This window comes from Tympanuchus pallidicinctus, unplaced genomic scaffold (assembly GCF_026119805.1).
Source record: "Tympanuchus pallidicinctus isolate F22 unplaced genomic scaffold, pur_lepc_1.0 scaffold8, whole genome shotgun sequence".
In the NCBI taxonomy this organism is placed as follows: Eukaryota; Metazoa; Chordata; class Aves; order Galliformes; family Phasianidae; genus Tympanuchus; species Tympanuchus pallidicinctus.
The window spans coordinates 30339170-30359511 of record NW_026294802.1 but is presented as its reverse complement, the minus strand read 5'-3'; the positions used below and the strand labels follow the sequence as shown (position 1 = coordinate 30359511).

The 20342-nt window shown below is 39.9% G+C and overlaps 1 protein-coding gene across 5 annotated transcripts in view; it reads left to right on the top strand.

Annotated features, from left to right (window-relative positions):
* The window catches only part of TBC1D30 (TBC1 domain family member 30), a 49522-nt gene that overhangs the window by 16479 nt on the left and 12701 nt on the right, over positions 1-20342 (top strand). For 3 of the 5 annotated variants that reach the window (XM_052669463.1, XM_052669464.1, XM_052669465.1), the window contains exons 3-8: positions 9880-9941; positions 10371-10436; positions 12767-12892; positions 14044-14229; positions 16087-16255; positions 17574-17742. In XM_052669463.1, the coding sequence (XP_052525423.1) occupies positions 9880-9941; positions 10371-10436; positions 12767-12892; positions 14044-14229; positions 16087-16255; positions 17574-17742 (778 nt within the window). Of the gene's footprint in view, positions 1-4456; positions 4771-9879; positions 9942-10370; positions 10437-12766; positions 12893-14043; positions 14230-16086; positions 16256-17573; positions 17743-20342 lie in introns of those variants that run through there. The other 2 variants (XM_052669468.1, XM_052669466.1) reach the window with 1 other exon arrangement.

Here is a 20342-nt window from a genome sequence, read left to right as displayed (position 1 = left end):
GAGAACAGAGATCGGCTTAGTAACAGAACTGACAATTAGTCCAAAATCTTTTTTTTTTTTCTTGTGTTTACAACATGTTTCCTGTGGTTGTAAAATGAATCTGTCCTCCTCTACCCATAGGCTCCTTTTTCCCATGCTTGTGCAACTGTGGCCACGCAAAGCAGTCCTGCAGGCTCTGTTGTGCTTGGTTGTCCACACAGCAGTTGCAGCCAGCTGGTACATCAAAGCATCTGCTTTCCTGTGCTGTCTGAGGTAGGAAATCCAAAAAAGAGCCTGCATAGCAGTACTGCCAGTGCAAGAGATGATGCTGTAGATGCAGGCTGGGGTGAGAAAAGTGCTAGGCCGCCTAGCAGGAGCTCGTGTTCAAGGACACAGCACTGCTGTAGCACCCATGCCCCTTTAGTGCCAGAGATTCAGCTAGCCAAAAGCCTCTTCTCAAGTTGTCAGATGAATTATGCTTGTTTTACATCATAATGTGAAGCTGTCGTGGCATTGTTAAAGTATTAACTTCAGCTTGGTTCAAGAGCCTATATTAGATGAGAGTGGCTTTTAGGATAGAGCAAAAATATACTGTTTTTGGCAGGATGGTTGTTTAATAATAGAACTCCTGTAGAATTGGATAGGATAGAAATGTGCTCCAGTGGAGAAGATGGTTTAATGGAATAAGTGTATTTAAAATAGTTTTGCTTCCTAGGAGAACTCAAACTGTCTTATTCTGTCATCCTTCAAAAGTGGGTGCATTTCATTTCACTCCACATGTTTTCTCCTAGACACTACAATTTGAAAGTGTTTTTTTCTCTTTGAAGTTCATGATGAATTAGAGTGCACATCATAATGTGTGTTGGTATGGATTCCAAATTTCTTGATTTACTATTTCAGCTATTTGAAGCCAAATGGTAATGGAATTACATTTTATGGTTATATTTTGTGGACTGTTACAGAATTCTGTGTAATAATAATGCCTTTGCAGGCAATTGGCCTATCATCAGGTTAATAAAATAGTTTTTACCTGTTATTGTAATACATATTTTCCATTATATTATTGATATGTACATGCCATCTAGTAATTGTTGTACGGGCAGCTAGTGCAGTGATGCTGCCTAAACATAGTTTCTAAAATGTTTTGAGATGAAGTATAGTATAAAAATTTTTGAACTGCTTTTTTTTAACTGTGATGACTGAATAATGCATAAAATTGTTGAGAGAAAAGGTCTTAGCATAAGTCACATTTGAGGCTTAATATTTAACTTAGTGGGAAATTTAATTCCACTTAGAGGTTAGGAAGGTATTCTAGTACCTGCTGTTTGACATTGTATGCAAGGCAGGGCATTCTTAAACCTACCTGCCTCTTGTTTTGATGGCTTAAACTGGAACTTTCCTAGAACTTGCCTTTTCTCTCGTGTATATATGCAGTACAGTTCTACCACCTCCTGCTTTTAAACACATCTGTGTAAATACTTGTGTAGGTACTAAAAGGATTTTCATCACATTTTAAAAAGCATGACATTCTATACAATTTTCCTATAGAATAAAGGTTGCTGGTTAAATATTTTGCTAACACAGGTATCCCAAAGCATGGCAAACAAGCTTTCTCCCCAGACTTTAACTGTTTAACCTTTTACAGAGATGTGGTGCAAATGAGAATTATGGAAGGTCTCTATGCTTTCATATGAAATAAAGGGAGGGATATGAAACACGTGAAATACAATGACCCAGCTGAAAATGGCTTATGACTTTTAGTCTTTTGGTTATGTTTAGTCTTCTTTGTGCATGTTGTACAAGAACCAGTGAAGTGTGCCTGAGTTCTGGATTTGAGTAGCTAAAGCTTTGTGCAAAAGGATATATCCTTCTCTTTAATTGCAAGATTGCTCTGCAGCCCCATTCTGTCACTGCTGATGTTTATTCTTCCTTTCTAGCTGCATCTTGAACTCATTATCCTAGTGCAGACAGAAGGAAAGTGGGATGGTGAATGGTGAGGAGTAAGGTAAATAGAGCAGAGTTGGTTCTTCAATGTCAAAACCTTATGGTGGTCATAGGACAATTCACCAGAAGGCAGACTGTGGGAACTGAGCAAGTTATACTTGTCATGGAGGATTTCTTATGAGATATCCTCAGGGTTTATAAAGGCATGGTTAGCAGGTGGTGATGAGACTGCAAAGATATACAAAATGAGGAGGAAAGGTTTTTCAGAAAGTGACTGCGTTGTGTGGGAGGGAATAAATGAACTACTAATAAAAAAGAAGTAGTAAAGGGGAAAAGTAAAGGCTCAGATTGATAATCATGAAGTATGTAGAGGTGAAGTAACTGAACCAGCCAAGGCTCTTGAATTTATTTATTTATTAATCATTTCTGAATGCCATCTGGCTTGCTGGTAATGTAGCTAAGAACTTGTTAATGTGGCCAGCCTTTTATGACTCTGTGTAGCAATGTAGATTAATGGTGACTGGCGACATCTTTGGTTTTAAACTGTTGCTTTTACCCCAGCTTGGAGCTGGTGATTTGTCTGTGAGCTTTATTCTCTCTGCGCTTTGAAATTTCCATGTTGTTGAAGACTATTTACAACTTAATGGTGACCATGGCAAACTTATACAAGCTGTGCATGCAGTGTCATGATTAGGTGTCTGCAATTCCAGGGAGTGGGACAGAGAATGCTTGCCACTGGCAAATCAGAGGTTTTTCCTGATCAGTGTTAAAAAAGATGCCATCTATTTTTCTAGAAGCTCTGCTCCTGTCCTTAAAATATGTATGTATATACATAATGGGAGGCTTAGCCCTATCTCTGAAATCCATTTGAGCTGATGATCCAATGAGTCATCAAACCCATTAGTATGTCTTGGCTTTTTCATTTTGTCTCTTATAGTTCATTTTTGCATTTTTCTTAAGAGTAATGTTGGATTAATTGGCTGCCATGTTGGGCAAGTGCCCTTAGTGGTGTGGTGGTCCTTGAGAAAGTGGCCATTCTGAATCACAGAATTACTGTCCTGTTTGTTTCTGGGTTTTCACGCAGCAACAAGATGACAAGTAGGAGAAACTACAGCAACAAGAACTCTGTACTTTTCCTTTGGTTGTACAAAAGCAGCTGGTTATCTTCATCATTTAAGCACTGATGTCTTTCTTAGAGCTGACTTGCAGTTGTTTAACAATTGGAGGTAAGATATTGTTATCATCAATTTGGTGAGATGACTGAGTATGGATACCCTTAATCATGTCCTGAAACTTTGACTTTGGCCATTGGTTGGTAGCATTGAGCTAGCCAGTGTTGGAATGATCAAAGAAGGATGTGGTACTACTTGCATATGGTGCCAAAGGAAGAAGAGAAAAATACCAGATTATGTGGTTATTTCTGTATGTAAGTACTTCTGCTGCGGTCCCACTGGTACAATCTGTACACCTAGTGAGATTAATTCGTTTCAAATTTTATGCTTTAACCACTAAATCATCTCCAGCTGGCACTGAAATAAAGTGATTTGCATCATCTACATCAGCAGGGAAGTGTCACCTTTGTTAAAAAAAGAACCACCGACACACAGACTTAATTATCTGTTCAGAGTGCGAGCTGGCAGCTCGAATGTAGTGACTTCTCTGCAGAACCAAACCAGATATTTAAAGAGGCATGAACAAATTCACGCTACTCTGCAAAAATAAAAGTAGCTTCTAGATATAGCTCTAACTTCTAGATTAGCTATAACTGATTTTTAAAAACAGCTTTTTTGTTTTGTTTTGTTGGGGTATCCTTTATGCAGTTGGCTTTACTGCTTATCTGTTGCCTGTTTCCATATTGCACCTGGCAGGCATGTTTAATAAAAGGAGCAAGTTGCTGTTCCAGAGCTGCAATGATGGACAGTTGGGCTCAGACTTTGGGCAGCTTGGTCTTTGAGCCTGACTCATGTGACATAGTCATAACTGTAGAATAACCTCAGCTGGAAGGGACCCACAGGGAACATGAAGTCCAACTCCATGATACGTCTCTCTTTCAGCTGGAGCACCAACTGCCTTAGCTGTCAGCATTTTGAACGCTTCCCCTTACCTGTCAATCAAACGAAGAGCTTGAAATTTAGTATCAAAACATTTTAAGAAGCTTTTGAGTCAAGTGAAAGCTCTTGAAAATGCACCTATTCACGCTGTTGAATAGCTTCCTTTTAGAAGTGTATCTAGTGGGACGTGAGGCTGTAATTTGGGATCGTACAGACGGCTGTTTTTACTTGGGGATGCTGAAAGCGTGCGTGCTGGACAGTGCGCCGTGGGGTCGGGAGCGCCGCGCCATTCCTGCCCGGCCCCGCTCCGCTGGATGTCAGTCAGCGCCTCCGCGCTGCTCCCCGTGCCGGAGCGGGGCCGCCCTTTATGTCTGCGAGGAGCTGCTGCATCCAGGTGGTGCTGGAGGAGGTTTTCAGGCTCTGATGCTAGGATTGTGGGCGGGAGCAACTCTCTTTTTTTACCCCACCTTCTTTTTTTCCCCTCTCCTCTGCTCGTCCTCCCTCTTTCTCTTCCTGCACCTCCGCTCCTCTGCCCGCACTGCAGACCCCCGCTAGCTCGCAGAGCCTCTGCCGCCGGCCCCCCGCGCCATGCCACCGGCCCGCAGCCCCAGGGCAGCTCGCTGAGCCGCGGGCACCATGCGGCAGGAGCGGCTGACGGGCTCGCTGCGGCGCGGCGGGCGATGCCTCAAGCGGCAGAGCTCGGGAGGCGGCGTGGGCACCATCCTCAGCAACGTCCTCAAGAAGCGGAGCTGCATCTCCCGCACGGCGCCGCGCTTGCTCTGCACCTTGGAGCCAGGTATTGCAGCGGAGCCGCGGCCGTAATCCCGTAAGCCGCTTGGCGGGGGCGGGCAGGCGGCAGGGTCGAGCCGGGCCGGGCCGGGAGGACGCAGCCGGACGCGATGGGGGCCGCGGGTAGGCGCGGCGCGGGGAGGCGGCGGCACCGGACCGCGGCAAATGGCCGCCCGGGTCCGCGCGGGGTGCGGCGAGGCGGGGTCGGGCCGGGCGCCTTCGGGATCCGCCTTCGCGGTGCGCCTCGGGGCCCGGGCCTGCGAGGCTGTCGCGGGCTGAGGCTTGCCCCGCGCCTGCTCCTCCTGCCCCGCACCACCTCGGCCACTTTCCTTCCCTATGCGACGAAGGCCAGCGTCGCTCGCCCGCTGCCGGCTCCCCGAGCCTCCCGGCCTTTGTCTGCGGCGCGCTGCCGGCTGCGCTCACATCCGAGGGACGCGCAGCTGCGGCTCTGCAGCTTACATCAGCGCCGGCGTCCCGTGAGCTCCCGTGGTCGGCCGGGGGGTAGGGACGTGCTCCAGGGGGACGGGCGCTCAGCAGAAACGCTAAGGGGTGATCTTTGCCGAGGGCTAGATTGTGGTTGCTCGTCTTCAGAATGGTGGATCATGGAGTTTCTGTGAAGTACTGGAAATCTAGATTCGGTTTCTAATGTCAAGCTGTTAAATGTCGCAAAAGCATTGTTATTTCTTGACTGATCTTAGGCCTACAGAAAATGTGTAAGCCTGGGAAAAACCTATAGCAATGCACAGCAATACGTAGGGGTCATTTTCCCATTGTGTGTCAGGCACTTGTGTGCAAGGCTGCTTTTGGAATCGTGTAGTGCTGACTGCTTCTGTGTTTGAGATTCGTTTCTGGAGCTGTTACTAATAAGATCCTAAACACATTCTGTTAAAAATTTGTGGCATCTCTGTTACTGAAGGGATTTCTTACCTGTAGCCCTCATAGACCCCTGCCTTCCAGGTAACGACATCTGTACAGTGACACTGTTACTTATGCTCTTGTGGGGACGCAATCAAAAGCTCAACCACAAATGCTGTAGTCCTAAGGCTAATTCAGTGTGCAAATGTGGGCAAATACAGTGACGTCATTCGGGATGCACGCTTCCCTAGAGTGATGGAAACAGGGAGCCTAATGAGCCTTAAAAAAAAAATAAATAAACTTAGTTAAATTTTGTTCAGGTTTTCTTAGTATCTATGTACACTTTATATTTGTAGTGAGAAGTTTATGCGGTCTCCAGTTGTTGGATGTGTTTTCATGAATCCCAGTGAGCTCTAATGGCAGCTCTGGCTGCTATTTCTGGTTTTGCAGGTAAAAATATATGTTTAGAGAAAAATTGCAGGGTAAGACTAAGAATCTTGCTATTTCTGAAACAGCAAGGAACAATAAGGTGGTAGTTTATGTTGCCATTTTTGTCCCCAGATTTGGTATCCCACTGCACAGAAAGCTGCTCAGAGCCCTTTTCCTCATTTGTTTTCTTGTAAAATATTTATTTGTTTTCCGTTCAAGGAGTTTAAACATCTCCTCTTAAGTACAGGCAAAAATCTACAATTATGTGCTTGGTGAGTTTGAAGCTATGGCTCTTTAGGTTGCATCAGAACAGATTGTCTTTGTATGTTTTTTCTGTTTTAGTATTGCTGAAAAATTCTCAGACTTTGGCTCTATCCTTTTGTTTCATGGAGCTGGGGAGCAAGGATTTGGTTCCTTCATCCAAGTACTTGGCTGGATGCTTTCTTTAGCTCCTTATTACATGGCTTATTACATGGTTGTATGCTCCACTTTGGTCATGCAGTGGGAGGCCTGAGATTTGGGTATAAATCTTCTTTTTCTCAGCCTTTTGTTACGGGTTTTCTTAGTGTATTTTATATGGGATAGCTAATAGGCCTGATTTCTGTTTTTTCTTGTGTTTTGTGGGCGTTTTAAAAATGTGTATGTAGTTGGGTTTTTTTTGTTGTTGTTTTTGTTTTTTTTTAATTACTCTCCAAATACAATTTTTGCAGTTGTTTCTGGTGACCAGGTTACAAGGACAAAGAACAGGCCGTATTCTGGCATTCTTCTACCCTTCAGTAATTTAATTGATGCCAAACAATCATACTTCTGTATATGCTTGTATTTGTGGAGTTAGTTAATTCAAATATATTCCCAACACATTCCTGCCTACATGGGTTAATTTTTTTTAGGTATGAGGTGTCTTTTGCAGAGGTAATATGTAGTATGCCAAATTACACTATTAGGCTGTCTGGTTTGATTAAAAAGAAGGGCTGTGTTGTACTTCTGCTGCTTACAGTCCCCAGGAGCTGCATGCAGGTTACATTTCAGCCAGGCTGTCCATGTGGAGGATCTGGTAAGAAAAGTTCCCATAAAGCTTCAAGGGATCAAGAATCTTTCTTGCAAAAGGTGTGCTTATGTTACACAATGGTGAAAAATGTAGCCCAGACATAAAAGGCGGGCAAAAAGGGGCAAAACAAGTGAAAATGGGTGCAGAGGGTGGCAGGGTTGGGTAGATGTGGGGAGCTGAGGAGGGAAGAAGGTATTGGGGAATTTAGGTTTGTGGGAAGAAGGCAACTGAATGCAGAGGTAAAGGTGATCAGTGGTAAGATGTAGCATACAATGGACGTTTGTGGGAGAAAAGACTGTAGGAAGAGTTCTGGACATCTTGGGTTTTTTTCTAGGGCAAGAGTAGGCAAGATGAAATGGGTGACACGACTGACGACAAGAGGAGAATTACATGCAAGGATGGAAAACTTGTTAGAAGGGAAAGGATGGAGATAGGAAGGTTTGAGGAACCAAGAGAAGATAAAATAAGGATAACAGTTCATCTCCTTGGGGAAGCTCTGAAGTCCAGGGACAAATTCATTGAAGGGTGCAGAAATTGCACATGCAGAGAAGCATGTAACAGGCAGTGAGGTGCTGCTGCCACCTGGCTGGCTGCATTCCTGCATGTACCCTCAGAAGCTCCAGGCTGGGTTGTTTTTCCAATCTCTTTTGCCTTTGAAATCATTAGGAAAAAAGATTGTACTGTTCATATTACAGCTTCTTTATCTGTTACTTGCTGATTGATTTTTTTTTTTTTAATTGAACAAAAATTATAATTTTCTGATTTTAGGAAATACAAATTCTTTAAAATGAACAGGTGTGATGAACCGTCCCTGAATGTTCTGTGGCTCACTCCCCATGCTTCTTGCTTCTTCTCTGTCACCAAAACATCATATCGTTTGATTTGGAGAATATTTCTGCCTGGCAACTGGGATTGCCTGGGAACAAATAAGGGGCCACAGACTTCACGGCTTCATGAAGTAAAACTGTAGTTATAGTACATGGCCTGACCAATAGGTCCTTGTCATGCTGCAGAAGAGTTAGCCCATAGTCTAGTCTAGTTTTACCACAACGTTAGTCTAATTTCTAGTAATTTCACACCTGTCCTAGTGGTCAGCTATGGTTTGCTAGACTCGCGGATTCAAGACACTTGCCTGTGTTTCTGGTTGCATTTTTCTTTTAAAAGATTTTAAGATGAAGAGTTAAGTTGTTACTGAGATCTTTATCTTAGAAAACTGTGAAGAGATTAAGATGTGGCTGTTGAGTTGGAAATGAATACATGATTATTTTGGCAGACTATTGCTTCTTTGATTCCAGGTAATGTTAGATAACATGCCAGCTGTTACCTTAACAAAAGGAGTTCTTGATCACAATGTCTTTTTGTGTGTACTAGGCTTCTCTGATACCACAAAATTGCTAGGGAATGAGAATCCCTTTTTCACATCTCCAGCAAATGTGATATGATTTCATCTTAGTAGGTTACTAGCATTGTTACACTGTTCTGAATTATTATGAAAAGATTTATGTATTAAGAGTCCCTGCTGAGCACCATGGATTTATGTGGTAGAATACTAATAAACACTTGCTTCCAGGAATATCTGTTAATACTTGAATATTTTTCAAAACATTTGCTTTATGCTGAATCTTTTATTTTTCTAAATCTGACAGGCAAGTTTTTTAAATCTAAAGCACAGAAACCAAAGCCTCAGTCCCCAGGTTCAGCAGTACTAAGTGACACTTTTGTGTGTGTGTGTGAATTTCCTTTTTTACAAAAAACAAACAAACAAACAACAACAAAAAAAGTAGCCTTCAGGGAGAAAGCTTTTTCTCTCTGTATTTTGTCTTTATATATAGACATTAAGGTTTTCAAGTTGCTTATTGCCACATTTTAATTTACTTATCTCTGTTTCCACATGTCAGTATGCAAATGTTGAAAGACATTAAATATTCCAGAACTAGCAGATGTCACTACAGTTTAGGTTTTTGCAGACTCAGGCTTAGTCCTTCAAAGCACTGAGTGTTATTGGTGAGTTGATTTGCATGGATTTTATTTACATAAAACCTAGCAAATTAGTGATTTTTTTTTTTTTAAGACTATTAAGATATGTATGTTAAAAATGTTAGGATTGATATTCTAGGAAAACTGTGAGCTATATGTAATATTTAAGTATGGAGAAATGCACGATTGAAGTTATGGAGGGAAAACGAAGGCTTCATTCTGTACGTAAGAAAGTTCAGTAGATGGGGCTCGGTGCGGCGCCGTGTTCAGCACCGGGGCTCTGGACAGCGGCATTGGAAGAACCCAGGAATGGCGGAGCCGAGCGGAGCAGAACCGGTGTCGCTGTTCTTCGTGTCCTGGCACAGGAGGGGCCGTAGTCAGGCTGCAGTGTAGGCCAAATTTGAGATCCTAGTATTTCGTGTAATATTGTACTTCAAGTCGTATCTGCTAATATTCTGTACAACAACTGTTATAATCTGCTCCTATGGATGATATAAAGGTTCATATGGTAGTTTGCGATGTCCTGGTATGGTTGTAAAAATAACAAACGATGTCATTTTTACTATAATGAATTGTGATGAACTAGAACATTAATTTGAAGAGGACATGTCGTTCAAAAAAACATTTTCTCTGTGTGCTTTTTAACATATGCCTTGAATCCCCTGTGAAGACAGTAAATCACAGGAACAGGTTAAAACATGATTATTCAACACAGGTAGTTGAAGTTCTGTGATCTTATTTGAACCAGTTTTATTTCTGATCTAAATGAAAATTATGATCATAACTGTTTTTCCTTTTTGTTTCTAGGAGTTGATACAAAATTGAAATTTACTCTTGAGCCATCTTTAGGTCAAAATGGTTTTCAGCAGGTAATTTGATTAATTATTATCTGGGCTTACGGAGCACCGGACTCACCTTGGTTAAAGTACTTCCCTAGTTCAAAAATGCATTTGTCATCGTATCAACATATTATTTACTACTGCATGAAGATAGTGTTTGGAATATAGAAATACTATTTGGAAGGTGCAATAGGTTTTCTTTGTTCTTTTTTTTTTTTCCCCAGAGATTTCTTACATCTTTGTGACATAATGTTACAATGTTTTTATATCATTCAGTAATTAATCTGTATTTTCCCGATAAATTGATTAAACAGTAGAACTCTGAAAAGCATACAGTAAAATGAAATGAATGTGTGTCTGCAGTATTTTGGATGTTGCCACATTTTTGCATTAAGCTAATGGTGAATTTTTACCTGGATTTTTATTTTTTGTTTTTGGTGGTTTTTTTTTTGCTTTTAGTGGCATGATGCACTCAAAGCAGTGGCCAGGTTGCCGACAGGCATACCAAAAGAATGGCGGCGAAAGGTAGGTAGACCTGCATGCAGTGTTCAACACATCACCTTTGAGTTTCAGTTTCACATGAAAGATAAACAGGATGAACAACATCACTATTACTGTTATGTTTTTTAACACTGGAAATTTTAAGTGTGAATTTTACTGGGATTTTACTGAGTTTACCTTCTTAAGTGGTAACTTCACGTAGCATCTGGAAAGGCTGAGGAAACAGGTAAAGATGGTATTTACACCAGTCAGGTTCTTTCTGCTTGAGGCTCAGAAAACTTACTGCAGTGCAGGTGATATTGTTTCAATCTGTCAGTCACAAGGGTCTGAATTGGTGAAGCTGCCTCAGCAGCTGAAGATCAACTAAAAGCAGAGCAACTCATGTCAGAGTTGTAGGCTGTCATGCTTATGAAGGTGAGGTTGATAGACGCTAGTGCTGGAAATGCTGGAAGGAATGTTCTTGGATACATTTGATGGGGTAAAGGCAGGTCCCTTAAAAAGGGAAGAGTCAGGAGTGATATGGAAGGGTAGAGTGCACCATTGCAGGGAAATTGCTCTTGGTGGTGTAGAAAGGGCCCAGTGGGATTATGCTCAACTTGTTTTATTGCAGAATTCAGCAGAATTTGAACTTACCTAGCCTACAAATAGATGTTTATGTATTTACTTTCTTAAAAACTAAATGAAGCATGCAATCTCAGCTTTGAAAATGTAGTTTTACTCAACAGACTATTTTTAAAGCTTTTTAAAACACCTACCTGGTTCCATATATTTTTGATGCATCAGGTAATTTTCTTTCCCGTTTCCTTTTTGCTGTGTTTCCAAATTGCAAAATGGGGAAGGAAACTTGAGACTGTTATTGTTATCCTAACACCACTGCCATTCTCTATTTTTAATCTATAGCTCCAGTGAATAACTATGTCATCTTAAGAACCTTTCTGTTTCCCGAAAAGTTCTGCTCCCACACTTCAGTAAGCATACTAGAACTGCCATTTCAGCTTTTTTTGGTGGTGGTGGTGCACTGAATCACATAATGGCTGAGGTAGACAGGGACCTTTGGAGGTCATTTAGTTCAACCACCTCCTCAAGGGCTACCTAGAATAGGTTGCCCAGGACCGTGTCCTGACAGCTTTTGAATAGCTCCAGAGGTGGAGACCTGTACAGCCTGCGCTTTTCACTGCTGTTCCTTGGTTTTCCAGTGATATTGATACCAAGATTACGGAAATATTTGTTGTTTTGGCAGCACGCTGATTGCTTCCTTTGCTGTCAGTGGAAGGGGCAGGGTGACATCTGGATTACCGCTATGGCATGTGACATCTGTTGTCCAGAGCTGGCAGAAATAGACAATCCAGTCGAACATCAGTAAGAAATTAACAGTGCCAAATGCTGCTGGGAGACAGAGAAACATTAATCCTCTACATGGGTGGCTTTTCAGAAGCGTGGGATGGCATGTTTAAATGTGGAAAATCTGAGATTCTGTGAGCTGTCTACAAATTCCTTCCCCATGCAATTATCTAAGTGTTTATATCTGTGGGAAGTGTTTGAATTACTTTTGTCACTTGAGGGAGTTAACAGCTGGTATAAAACTTGACCCATTTGCTTTCATGATTTCTTTCAGTTTCCTGAAAATAAAAATCCTTTATTGTTACTTGTTGCCATTGTATGATCTGTCATGTATATTTATGGTTCAAGAACTTCTCAAATGTTTAATGAAGGTCTACAATTTGTCTTAAGTGCACATACATAATCTGTTTTGGTAATTAACAGGTTTTAAAAGTGGGCAATGCCTGTTTTCAGAACTCCCTGTTGTGCCAATAGTTTAGTCCTTTTTCAACATTAACTTATACTGATCCAAGTATTATTTATTTCAGATTAGTTCCAAAGGCTTCCTACTGGGAACTGCTCCTTCTGGAAAGTTGAGACCTCCAGGAGAGGGAGCACTACTGGATTTCTCATGTTTGTGTTTCCAGGAGATGGATCCATGGTGGAGTTAGAGGAAAGCCTGCAGCTGTTTTATCCTTTGTAGAACTCCCTGCTGGTTGTAAGATTAGAAACGCTGATAGGACCATTAGATGGGCTTCCACTTGGAAGGGCTCTTGGTTTCTGACAATGGACTTGCAACTTTGTAAACAGTTCATAGGCTTGGATACTTAATACCATTTTCCTCCTTTCTGCTTTGGGGAGCAAGGTATTACTTTAATTATGCAAAAAATTGTTTTAAATAAAGTTTTCTCCTGTACACAGCAAGTCTTAACAGCAGATTGCAGCTGGCTGAAGCTGGTCAGGTTCATCGCATGGTGCTTATAAAAACTGCTCATATTTTATCTGAGAAATAATGCATTATGTTGACTTCCTAGGTTTGGCTGACCCTTGCTGATCAGTACTTGCACAGTATAGCCATTGACTGGGATAAAACAATGCGTTTCACATTCAATGAAAGAAGTAATCCAGATGATGACTCTATGGGCATCCAGATAGTAAAGGTAGACGCAATTGAGCATCTTTCTATGCACATTTCTCAGCTGATTGTTAATTTATATGTAAAACAAAGGGCATTTTTGAGGGAGAGCTTAACTGATTTATATTGCTGTGGTGATGTAGATGTTGGTCTGTTTACCTAGGAGATGTTCTTTATTTTCTATAATCATCTTAATTAAAGGACATGGAACAAAGTACCTGGTGTTCCTGGTTATTACTGCCATCTGTACTTGGTAATATAAGGCGTTAGATCTTACTCATGAAACACAAAACATTGTAGTGCCTTTCGCCTTCCACAAATAATTTAAATTAAATTCTCAAGGACGCTTCTCTTTCTTTGTTTTGTCCTGAAAACTTAATCAGCTGGAATTTATTTTATATTTTGATTTAAAGAAAAACAGTTCCTCTTGTTTTGTTTGGTCAGTTTAAAAACTGGATTTTGTCTGTACTCGTTTCCCAGCATAAATTATTCACAAATTTAATGGTAATGTCAGGCACTTCCCAGTAAAAAATTTGAATGGTTTCTAGAACAGATGTCTTGAAATGGAAGGCAGATGCTTGCTAGAAGTTTTGCATCTAGCTTCAAACTGCTAGCTGCTGCTAGTGGCATTTGCACACAAGCATCTACTCAAATCCTTTGTTCCGTATTGTGCAATATTAACAAATTGTGATGTTCTGCTCAGCCTATTCACATTGTAGTGGTTGTCCCATGCAATGAAAGGATTTTGAGATAGAAAAAAAATAATAATACTTTTCCCATGTGCCTTTGTTTAATATGCACAGAATACATTTTTCTGATGTCTTTGAAAATCCTTAAAATCAAGAGAAAACACCATTCTGTGGAGGAAGACATAAAAAGGAATTACAGAACTGATATATTTTGCCTCTTTGAAACACAGATATCTTCTGATATTTTCTGTGACAAATTCCTGTGAGCATTTTCTAGATAACTTATTTACTTGTGACCCTACTGAAGAGAAATAGGCTAAGCAAGCTAAAGGTTTACAGATTAAAAAAGAAACAAGCTCATCAACTTCAGGAGCATGTGTTTGGAGGGTGGACGTGAAGGGAAAACTGGGGCAGGCAGGAAAACTAATGGAAGGAGGGAAATAAGCATTTTTATTTTTTTTTTTCTGTCCTTTTTTATCCTTTCAAGGACCTTCACCGAACCGGTTGCAGTTCTTACTGTGGCCAGGAGGCAGAGCAAGATCGAGTGGTATTAAAACGAGTTTTGCTGGCTTATGCCAGATGGAATAAATCTGTTGGCTATTGTCAGGGCTTTAACATCCTAGCTGCACTCATTCTGGAAGTGATGGAAGGCAATGAGGGAGATGCATTGAAAGTGAGTAGAATCTTTTGTTGCAGTGTTGAGGATTGCTTTTACTTAGTGAACTTAAGAATAAATGAATGTGTGAACTTTATAAACAGCCTAAAAGAGCAAGACTTAAAGTAGATTGATTTTTATCTCTGGATTGTTTATTATCTTGTCTGAACTAGAGGTGGACAGTTTGAATGTTATTACTGTTTACCAAAAAAGCAAACTGTATTCAAAAAACCAATGAGAGCTTGACCATAAATAAATAAAAGATGACATTGCTACTGACTTTACACAACCCCTGTGTTTAGCTGAAACTTCCAGTTTCTGTTATCAACCTTGTACATGGCAGTTAAGAAATCTGCTGCATTTTAAAGCTAATTGTAGAAACACACAAAATAAATACGTAAAATGAAAATAAATAGCCCCGACAGTGTTTTATTTATTAGACTTTTTAAAATTCCATTCTAGACCACTCTAGAGAGCTACTTATGATAGTAAGAAAATACTGTATTTGTCAGAGTAAAATTTCCTCTGAATAATTTGTGCTACAATTTTTTTCAGTACTTTCAACTATTATTTTCCATCTATCTTATACAATCCAGAAGCTCCTAGGACATGTTATGATGGTATAGGAAACGTGATGACCCTATTTTTATGATTATGATTTTCAAATTGGTTACTTGGAACTCTGTGTTTTTTTTGTGTCATCTCTTACCATGAGCTGTGTCAGGCTCCTATTGCTGAAGAAGTAATGGAATGGCCCTACAGAGCCATGAAGAGTTAAATCACTGAGGTGTGTTAGCACTACGAAATGAGTCTTATCTGGCAAAAATGAGAATGGAAAACAAAGTTATTTCTTCTCCATGTTCCATATGTGTGCTTTGTAAGGCTGGAATTTCTCAAGAAGAAGAAGGGGTTTGATGTGAAAGGTGCAGCTTTTGTCATTTTAAATAGTAGCATAAGCTAAAGAGGAAAGATACCTGTTTGCAAGAAGGCATGAGAGAGAAAGAGTGGCTCTGGACGAGGCTTGGGAGCTAGCAAGGATTAAAAACTCTCTGGAGAAGTAGTGAGTAGTGGAGAGTTGGAGATACAGCGTGACCACATGCAGAATCTCTTAATGCAGTTGGTAGAGCAGGCATTTGAAATAGTCTAAGATCCTGAAGTTCAGAGTCTCCTGTTGGGCTGCTAATGTACAGAAGGTGTTTTATATTTATTTGCTCCGTTTGTTCGTTCTCAGAAGCTCGACAGCATCCAGTTAATGCATTTTTACCCATGTCGTTGAGCTATCTTACTTGAAACATATGTCTCTTTAAACTGTCTTGTGCTGCTTACTTTAGCACCTCTTAAAATGACAAGATGAAGTGCAGCATGCACTAACACATCACAGTGAGATGTGTGAGGAATGCTTTAAAAGAACATTATCTTGCATTTTGGAGAAGCAAAAGAAGATTCTTTAGAAGACGAGTATTCTAGTTGTGACAGTTAACAACCAGAAAGGGGATAATGGAACTTTTCAGCAATTTGGAAAATCTCATAAACACCTCTAGCATCAAAAGTGCAAAATGTTGCCTTTGATTTGAGTGATGCTTCCAATTTGGGCATAGCTTATCATGAAATTGATTTCAGTCCTTAATGGTTCATAAAATCTGAGCAGCTTCAAGAGGCTGTCTTAGCCTTTGCATCTGGATTGCTGATGGCAATTTAGAGTACCTGTGAATGCTTACAATGACGATTATTCCCCATTTTAATGGAGATGCCAGCATGACACTGGCTCTAACCTGTAGTTTTGTGAACAGAATTTAGAATTTTAGATCTCTTTTCTGTTATTGAGACTTATTTTCTAGGAGTAAGTCCTACGTGATTGTAATTATCTTCTTACAGATCATGATTTACCTAATTGATAAGGTGCTTCCTGATAGTTATTTTGTCAATAATCTCCGTGCTCTCTCTGTGGATATGGCTGTTTTCCGAGATCTTTTACGAATGAACCTTCCTGAACTGTCCCAACACTTAGACACCCTGCAAAGAGCTGCTAACAGAGAAAGTGGAGGTAGGTTCAATGGAAAATGCTACTCATTTCCTTCTTATTGTTTCATTTAAGCACAGGTCTGAAAATAGTCTTTGAAGCCGTTTCCTGAATATATTGTTCAGCAAACATGCATTTGGCATTGTTAGGAGTGAAAGATGATCGTTTCAGTTATTGGTATGCTTAAAATATATTGTCTCCCAGGAAAGATGAGGGAAATCGTTTGGCCCCACAACTGCAAACATAACATAAACATGTTGACAGTAGAACATATGGAGTGCCACCCCTCTAATGAACAGCTTAGTATAAAAGATACATGGAAAAAGTGTTTCTTTCCTCAGCTCATAATATGTGTCTAACTGCTTGCTGCTTTTATGTTGCTCGAATTTACAGAGCTGTTCTGAGAAGAGTTGTGATGCAAGAGCAAATGGCAACTGGTTAATATGCCTTCACCTGGATGCTTAGCAATATGCAGATACAAAACTGAGCTACTTCCTGAATTACTACCTGAAAACTGGCTTTGCACTGTGAATTTTTGTTGTATAGCATTTCCTCCAGACAACTTTTTTTTTTTTTTTTTTTTTTTTTTTAATCAAAATACAGCTGTTTCGTTCACGAGAGTTTCCTCCCCATCGCCCACCTGGAAGCTAAGTGCACCCAGGTTTCCTCTTTTCTAAAATGTACCACCATGCTACATACAGATAAACTCATGACAGCGCAGACTGTATGAAAACTAAGAAAGTGTGTCAAGTAAGCATTTGCTGCTCAAAAGTATTTTCACAGACAGCAGCCTCTGTGAATCATGGAATTCAGTTGATACTAGGATGCACAAATTGCTCTCTGAGAATAATAAGAAAATAAAACTACAGCTTTGTCAGGCTGCTAAATCCTGTAGGAAGCTGTTAACAAGCCAAAAGGAAAACTGAATGTGTTAGCAGTTTCTTCTTCTAAGTTGTCAGTGCGTCAGGACTGAAGACTGCTGATGTCATTAGTTTCTGCAGAAATACAACTGCATTTTTTTTAAATGGAAGGCTTTTAGCTTATGTAGTTATAGAGAAGGAAAAGCAATCTTTCTTATGTTAAGAAAGGATGTTTAGTGGTGTTTTTCAAAGTGGGTGGTGATGCTTACAGCTTCTGGCAACACAGCAAAATGAATGGTGACTATATATGTCATTTTTTTCATTTTTCTTTTTCTCAGTTTCTCTTTAGCTCCATGCTAAGAAACTTTTGCCCAGTAACAGGGGTTACTAGAATGACAGCTGAATTTCAGTATGCAGTTCATACATCATGTAAAACAATAGCAATTACAAGGACTTAAAGCATTTATGTTTTTATATTTCAGGAGGCTATGAACCCCCTCTTACAAATGTCTTCACCATGCAGTGGTTTCTGACCCTCTTCGCCACTTGCCTGCCTAACCATACAGTTCTGAAGATCTGGGATTCAGTATTCTTTGAAGGCTCTGAGATTATACTGAGAGTAGCTCTGGCTATCTGGGCAAAGCTAGGAGAGTAAGTGGTCGTGTTAGTCTGATTTTTCTTTTGCTTTGATCAATGTAAATAATTTATATGTTGTTCTGAAGAGCATATTCTCAGTCTTCCAGGAGAATGTACATCTTTTTCAAAGCAGAAGCAATGTTCTTCTCTGGCTTTTCCAAGAAACTGTATACTAGAGAATATTGTCATGATGCCAAAAGAATGGGCACAATAATGAGCTGAGCCTTCTTGCAGCGAATGTCTCCTGATGTTTGTATTGTGCACATATAATGTCTTTATGGTGTGCTGAAATATTAGTTGGACTTTCCAGAGCATAGACATCAGAGGGAGTTAGTAAACATTCTGGGAAAAGAAGTACAGAGCAATTTGAGGATGACTAGCTGATTTAGTCCTTCTTTGTCTGAAGCTGGAGATGTTACTCTTCATTTTTTTCACTTAAGCCCATTGGCTACGGGTAAGAAAACAGCTGAGGGTTACTAAGAGAATCATTTTGTGTAATGTGGTTCTTCTCTCTGAATGCCTGCAAAGACATTTTATTGAGATTCTCTGCTTTTAAGCACGGTCTAGCAAAATTGCCATTATTGTTAATTTGTATTTCTATTATTATTGTTATATTTGTCCATTTCTATCACTACATAGGATGAAATATAAAAGATTAGTTCTCAGCAGAGGCTGTTGTTGTGGCAGAAGTTTGCATTCCAAAAAGTGCACAGTGCTCCTGGAGAAATAAGTGTTCTGTCACCAACTTCAGCAGGAGGTGTGAACTCACACAGGACAAGCAGATGTTAGTTCAACTGTAAACTTCTTCATCAATTGCATCATTTTTTCTTGAGATGTTTATCAGTGCTTCACTTCCTTTTTTTTTTTCTTCCCTTCAGACTGAACCTCTGAGGTTTATGTTCATCTCTGTACTTGGATGTTTGATTTTTTCTTCTTTTGGAATATATTAACACTGTAGGCTACTAGCATTGCAGAGGAATGTTTAATACAACATCCATCTTTAATGGAAACTGTAATTAGCATAATAACTACCCAAGACATTTCTTTCGATCTGTTCATGAAAGAAACGTTTACAAATAATTTGCATTAGGATTAAGCTGTATGTAGTCCCATTGTCCTTTATTACTTGGTACCAAACCTTTAGATAAAAGGTGGGTTGGTTCTCTACATACTTACCAACTGTAGCTACAAATGTTCCAATTCATAACATGATAAAAAATAAAAGGGAGTCATTGCTTTGAAGATTTTTAGTGTAAAATGTAATCAAAGAAAAAATTAAACACACTTTATAAAAAAATGAAAAGAACAGGAAACCACCTAAAAGAATACAGCCAAAAGAATAAGCTAATTGTATTTTATACCTTAAGTTATTGTATAGGGGAAATAGGAGTGTGGTCGCAGGACAGTTTTTGGGGCACTCAACAGAAAAAGAGTAGTGGAGTGATAATGAGAGATACAGAAGAAGGTGGGTCACAGAAGCTGAACAGACCTGACGTTCAGTAATTTTGTGATTAATCATATCAAATAAGATAAGCAGGTAAAATGGGGCGCTGTATTTTTTCTGGAAGAGGAATGTGATTTTGTTCTTTGCTGAAAGTAGAATGGGGAATTGAAAAAGTGGGACCAGTGACAATAGCCATAGTCTCTTAGTCTTCATACTTTTCACAACTATTTTTCTAGACTTGAAAACGAGGTGAGAAGTACTTCTCTTAAAAGGTTCAGCCACACTTCTGTTTTGATGAAAAGAGACTTGAGGAATGGGCAACTTAAAAATAAGGGCAGCAAAGAAGTTCTGTGGAAGCCACAAGAGGTTGAAATTGTTAGTAAAGACAGGCAGTAAGTTTGTGGTAATTGCCTATGTACCCGTTATTTCTATCATTTTTCACCACTTAATCATTCAGCTAATATAAATCAAGACTTTGGTAGCAGCTAAACTGTTAAATGACTGTTCCCTAATGTAGACCTCCCTCTCCCCTCCAAGATAGATCAAGGGAAGCTTCTTCTTCTAGTCCTCATGAAAAAAGTTTTTTATCATCCCAGCAGCTGTATTCTACATGGAAGGCTACAGTATGTTCAGTTCTTTCAGTGTTCCAAGTAACAAACAGATAATACGTATGATTTGTAAAAACAAGTATGCAGTGCCTATAAGATAGCTCTCATAATTGATATGAAATAAAAAATAGGGTGAAAACAATAAAGCTTCTTGTAATCAAACCAGAAACTTGTACCATGAGTGTGTAAATAAACAGAAATGACTTGGAGCTGCTTGTTGAGCAAATGGGAAGAAGAAAGCCTTACTATTGTGAAAGATCAAATGAATTAATGCCTATCAAAGGAAAAGGTATTCTGAGAAAACTCAGCTGTTGCAGTGGCTGACTCAGAAGAGTGGCCATCACTGAAATGGGAGATGAATTGGCAAATGCTCAATAGTCACATTATCCAGATGGAGAGTTCCTCATTTTTGCCCATTTGGGGTCTAGGCACAACAGAAAAATCCCGCTCTGCCACAAGCAGTTATTCAACAAAAAAATTGTGATCCCATCTTTCCATAGTTTGGAGACAGGATCATGAGGCCACCTGCTTTTCCCTACTTACTAAGAGCCATAGGAAGGATG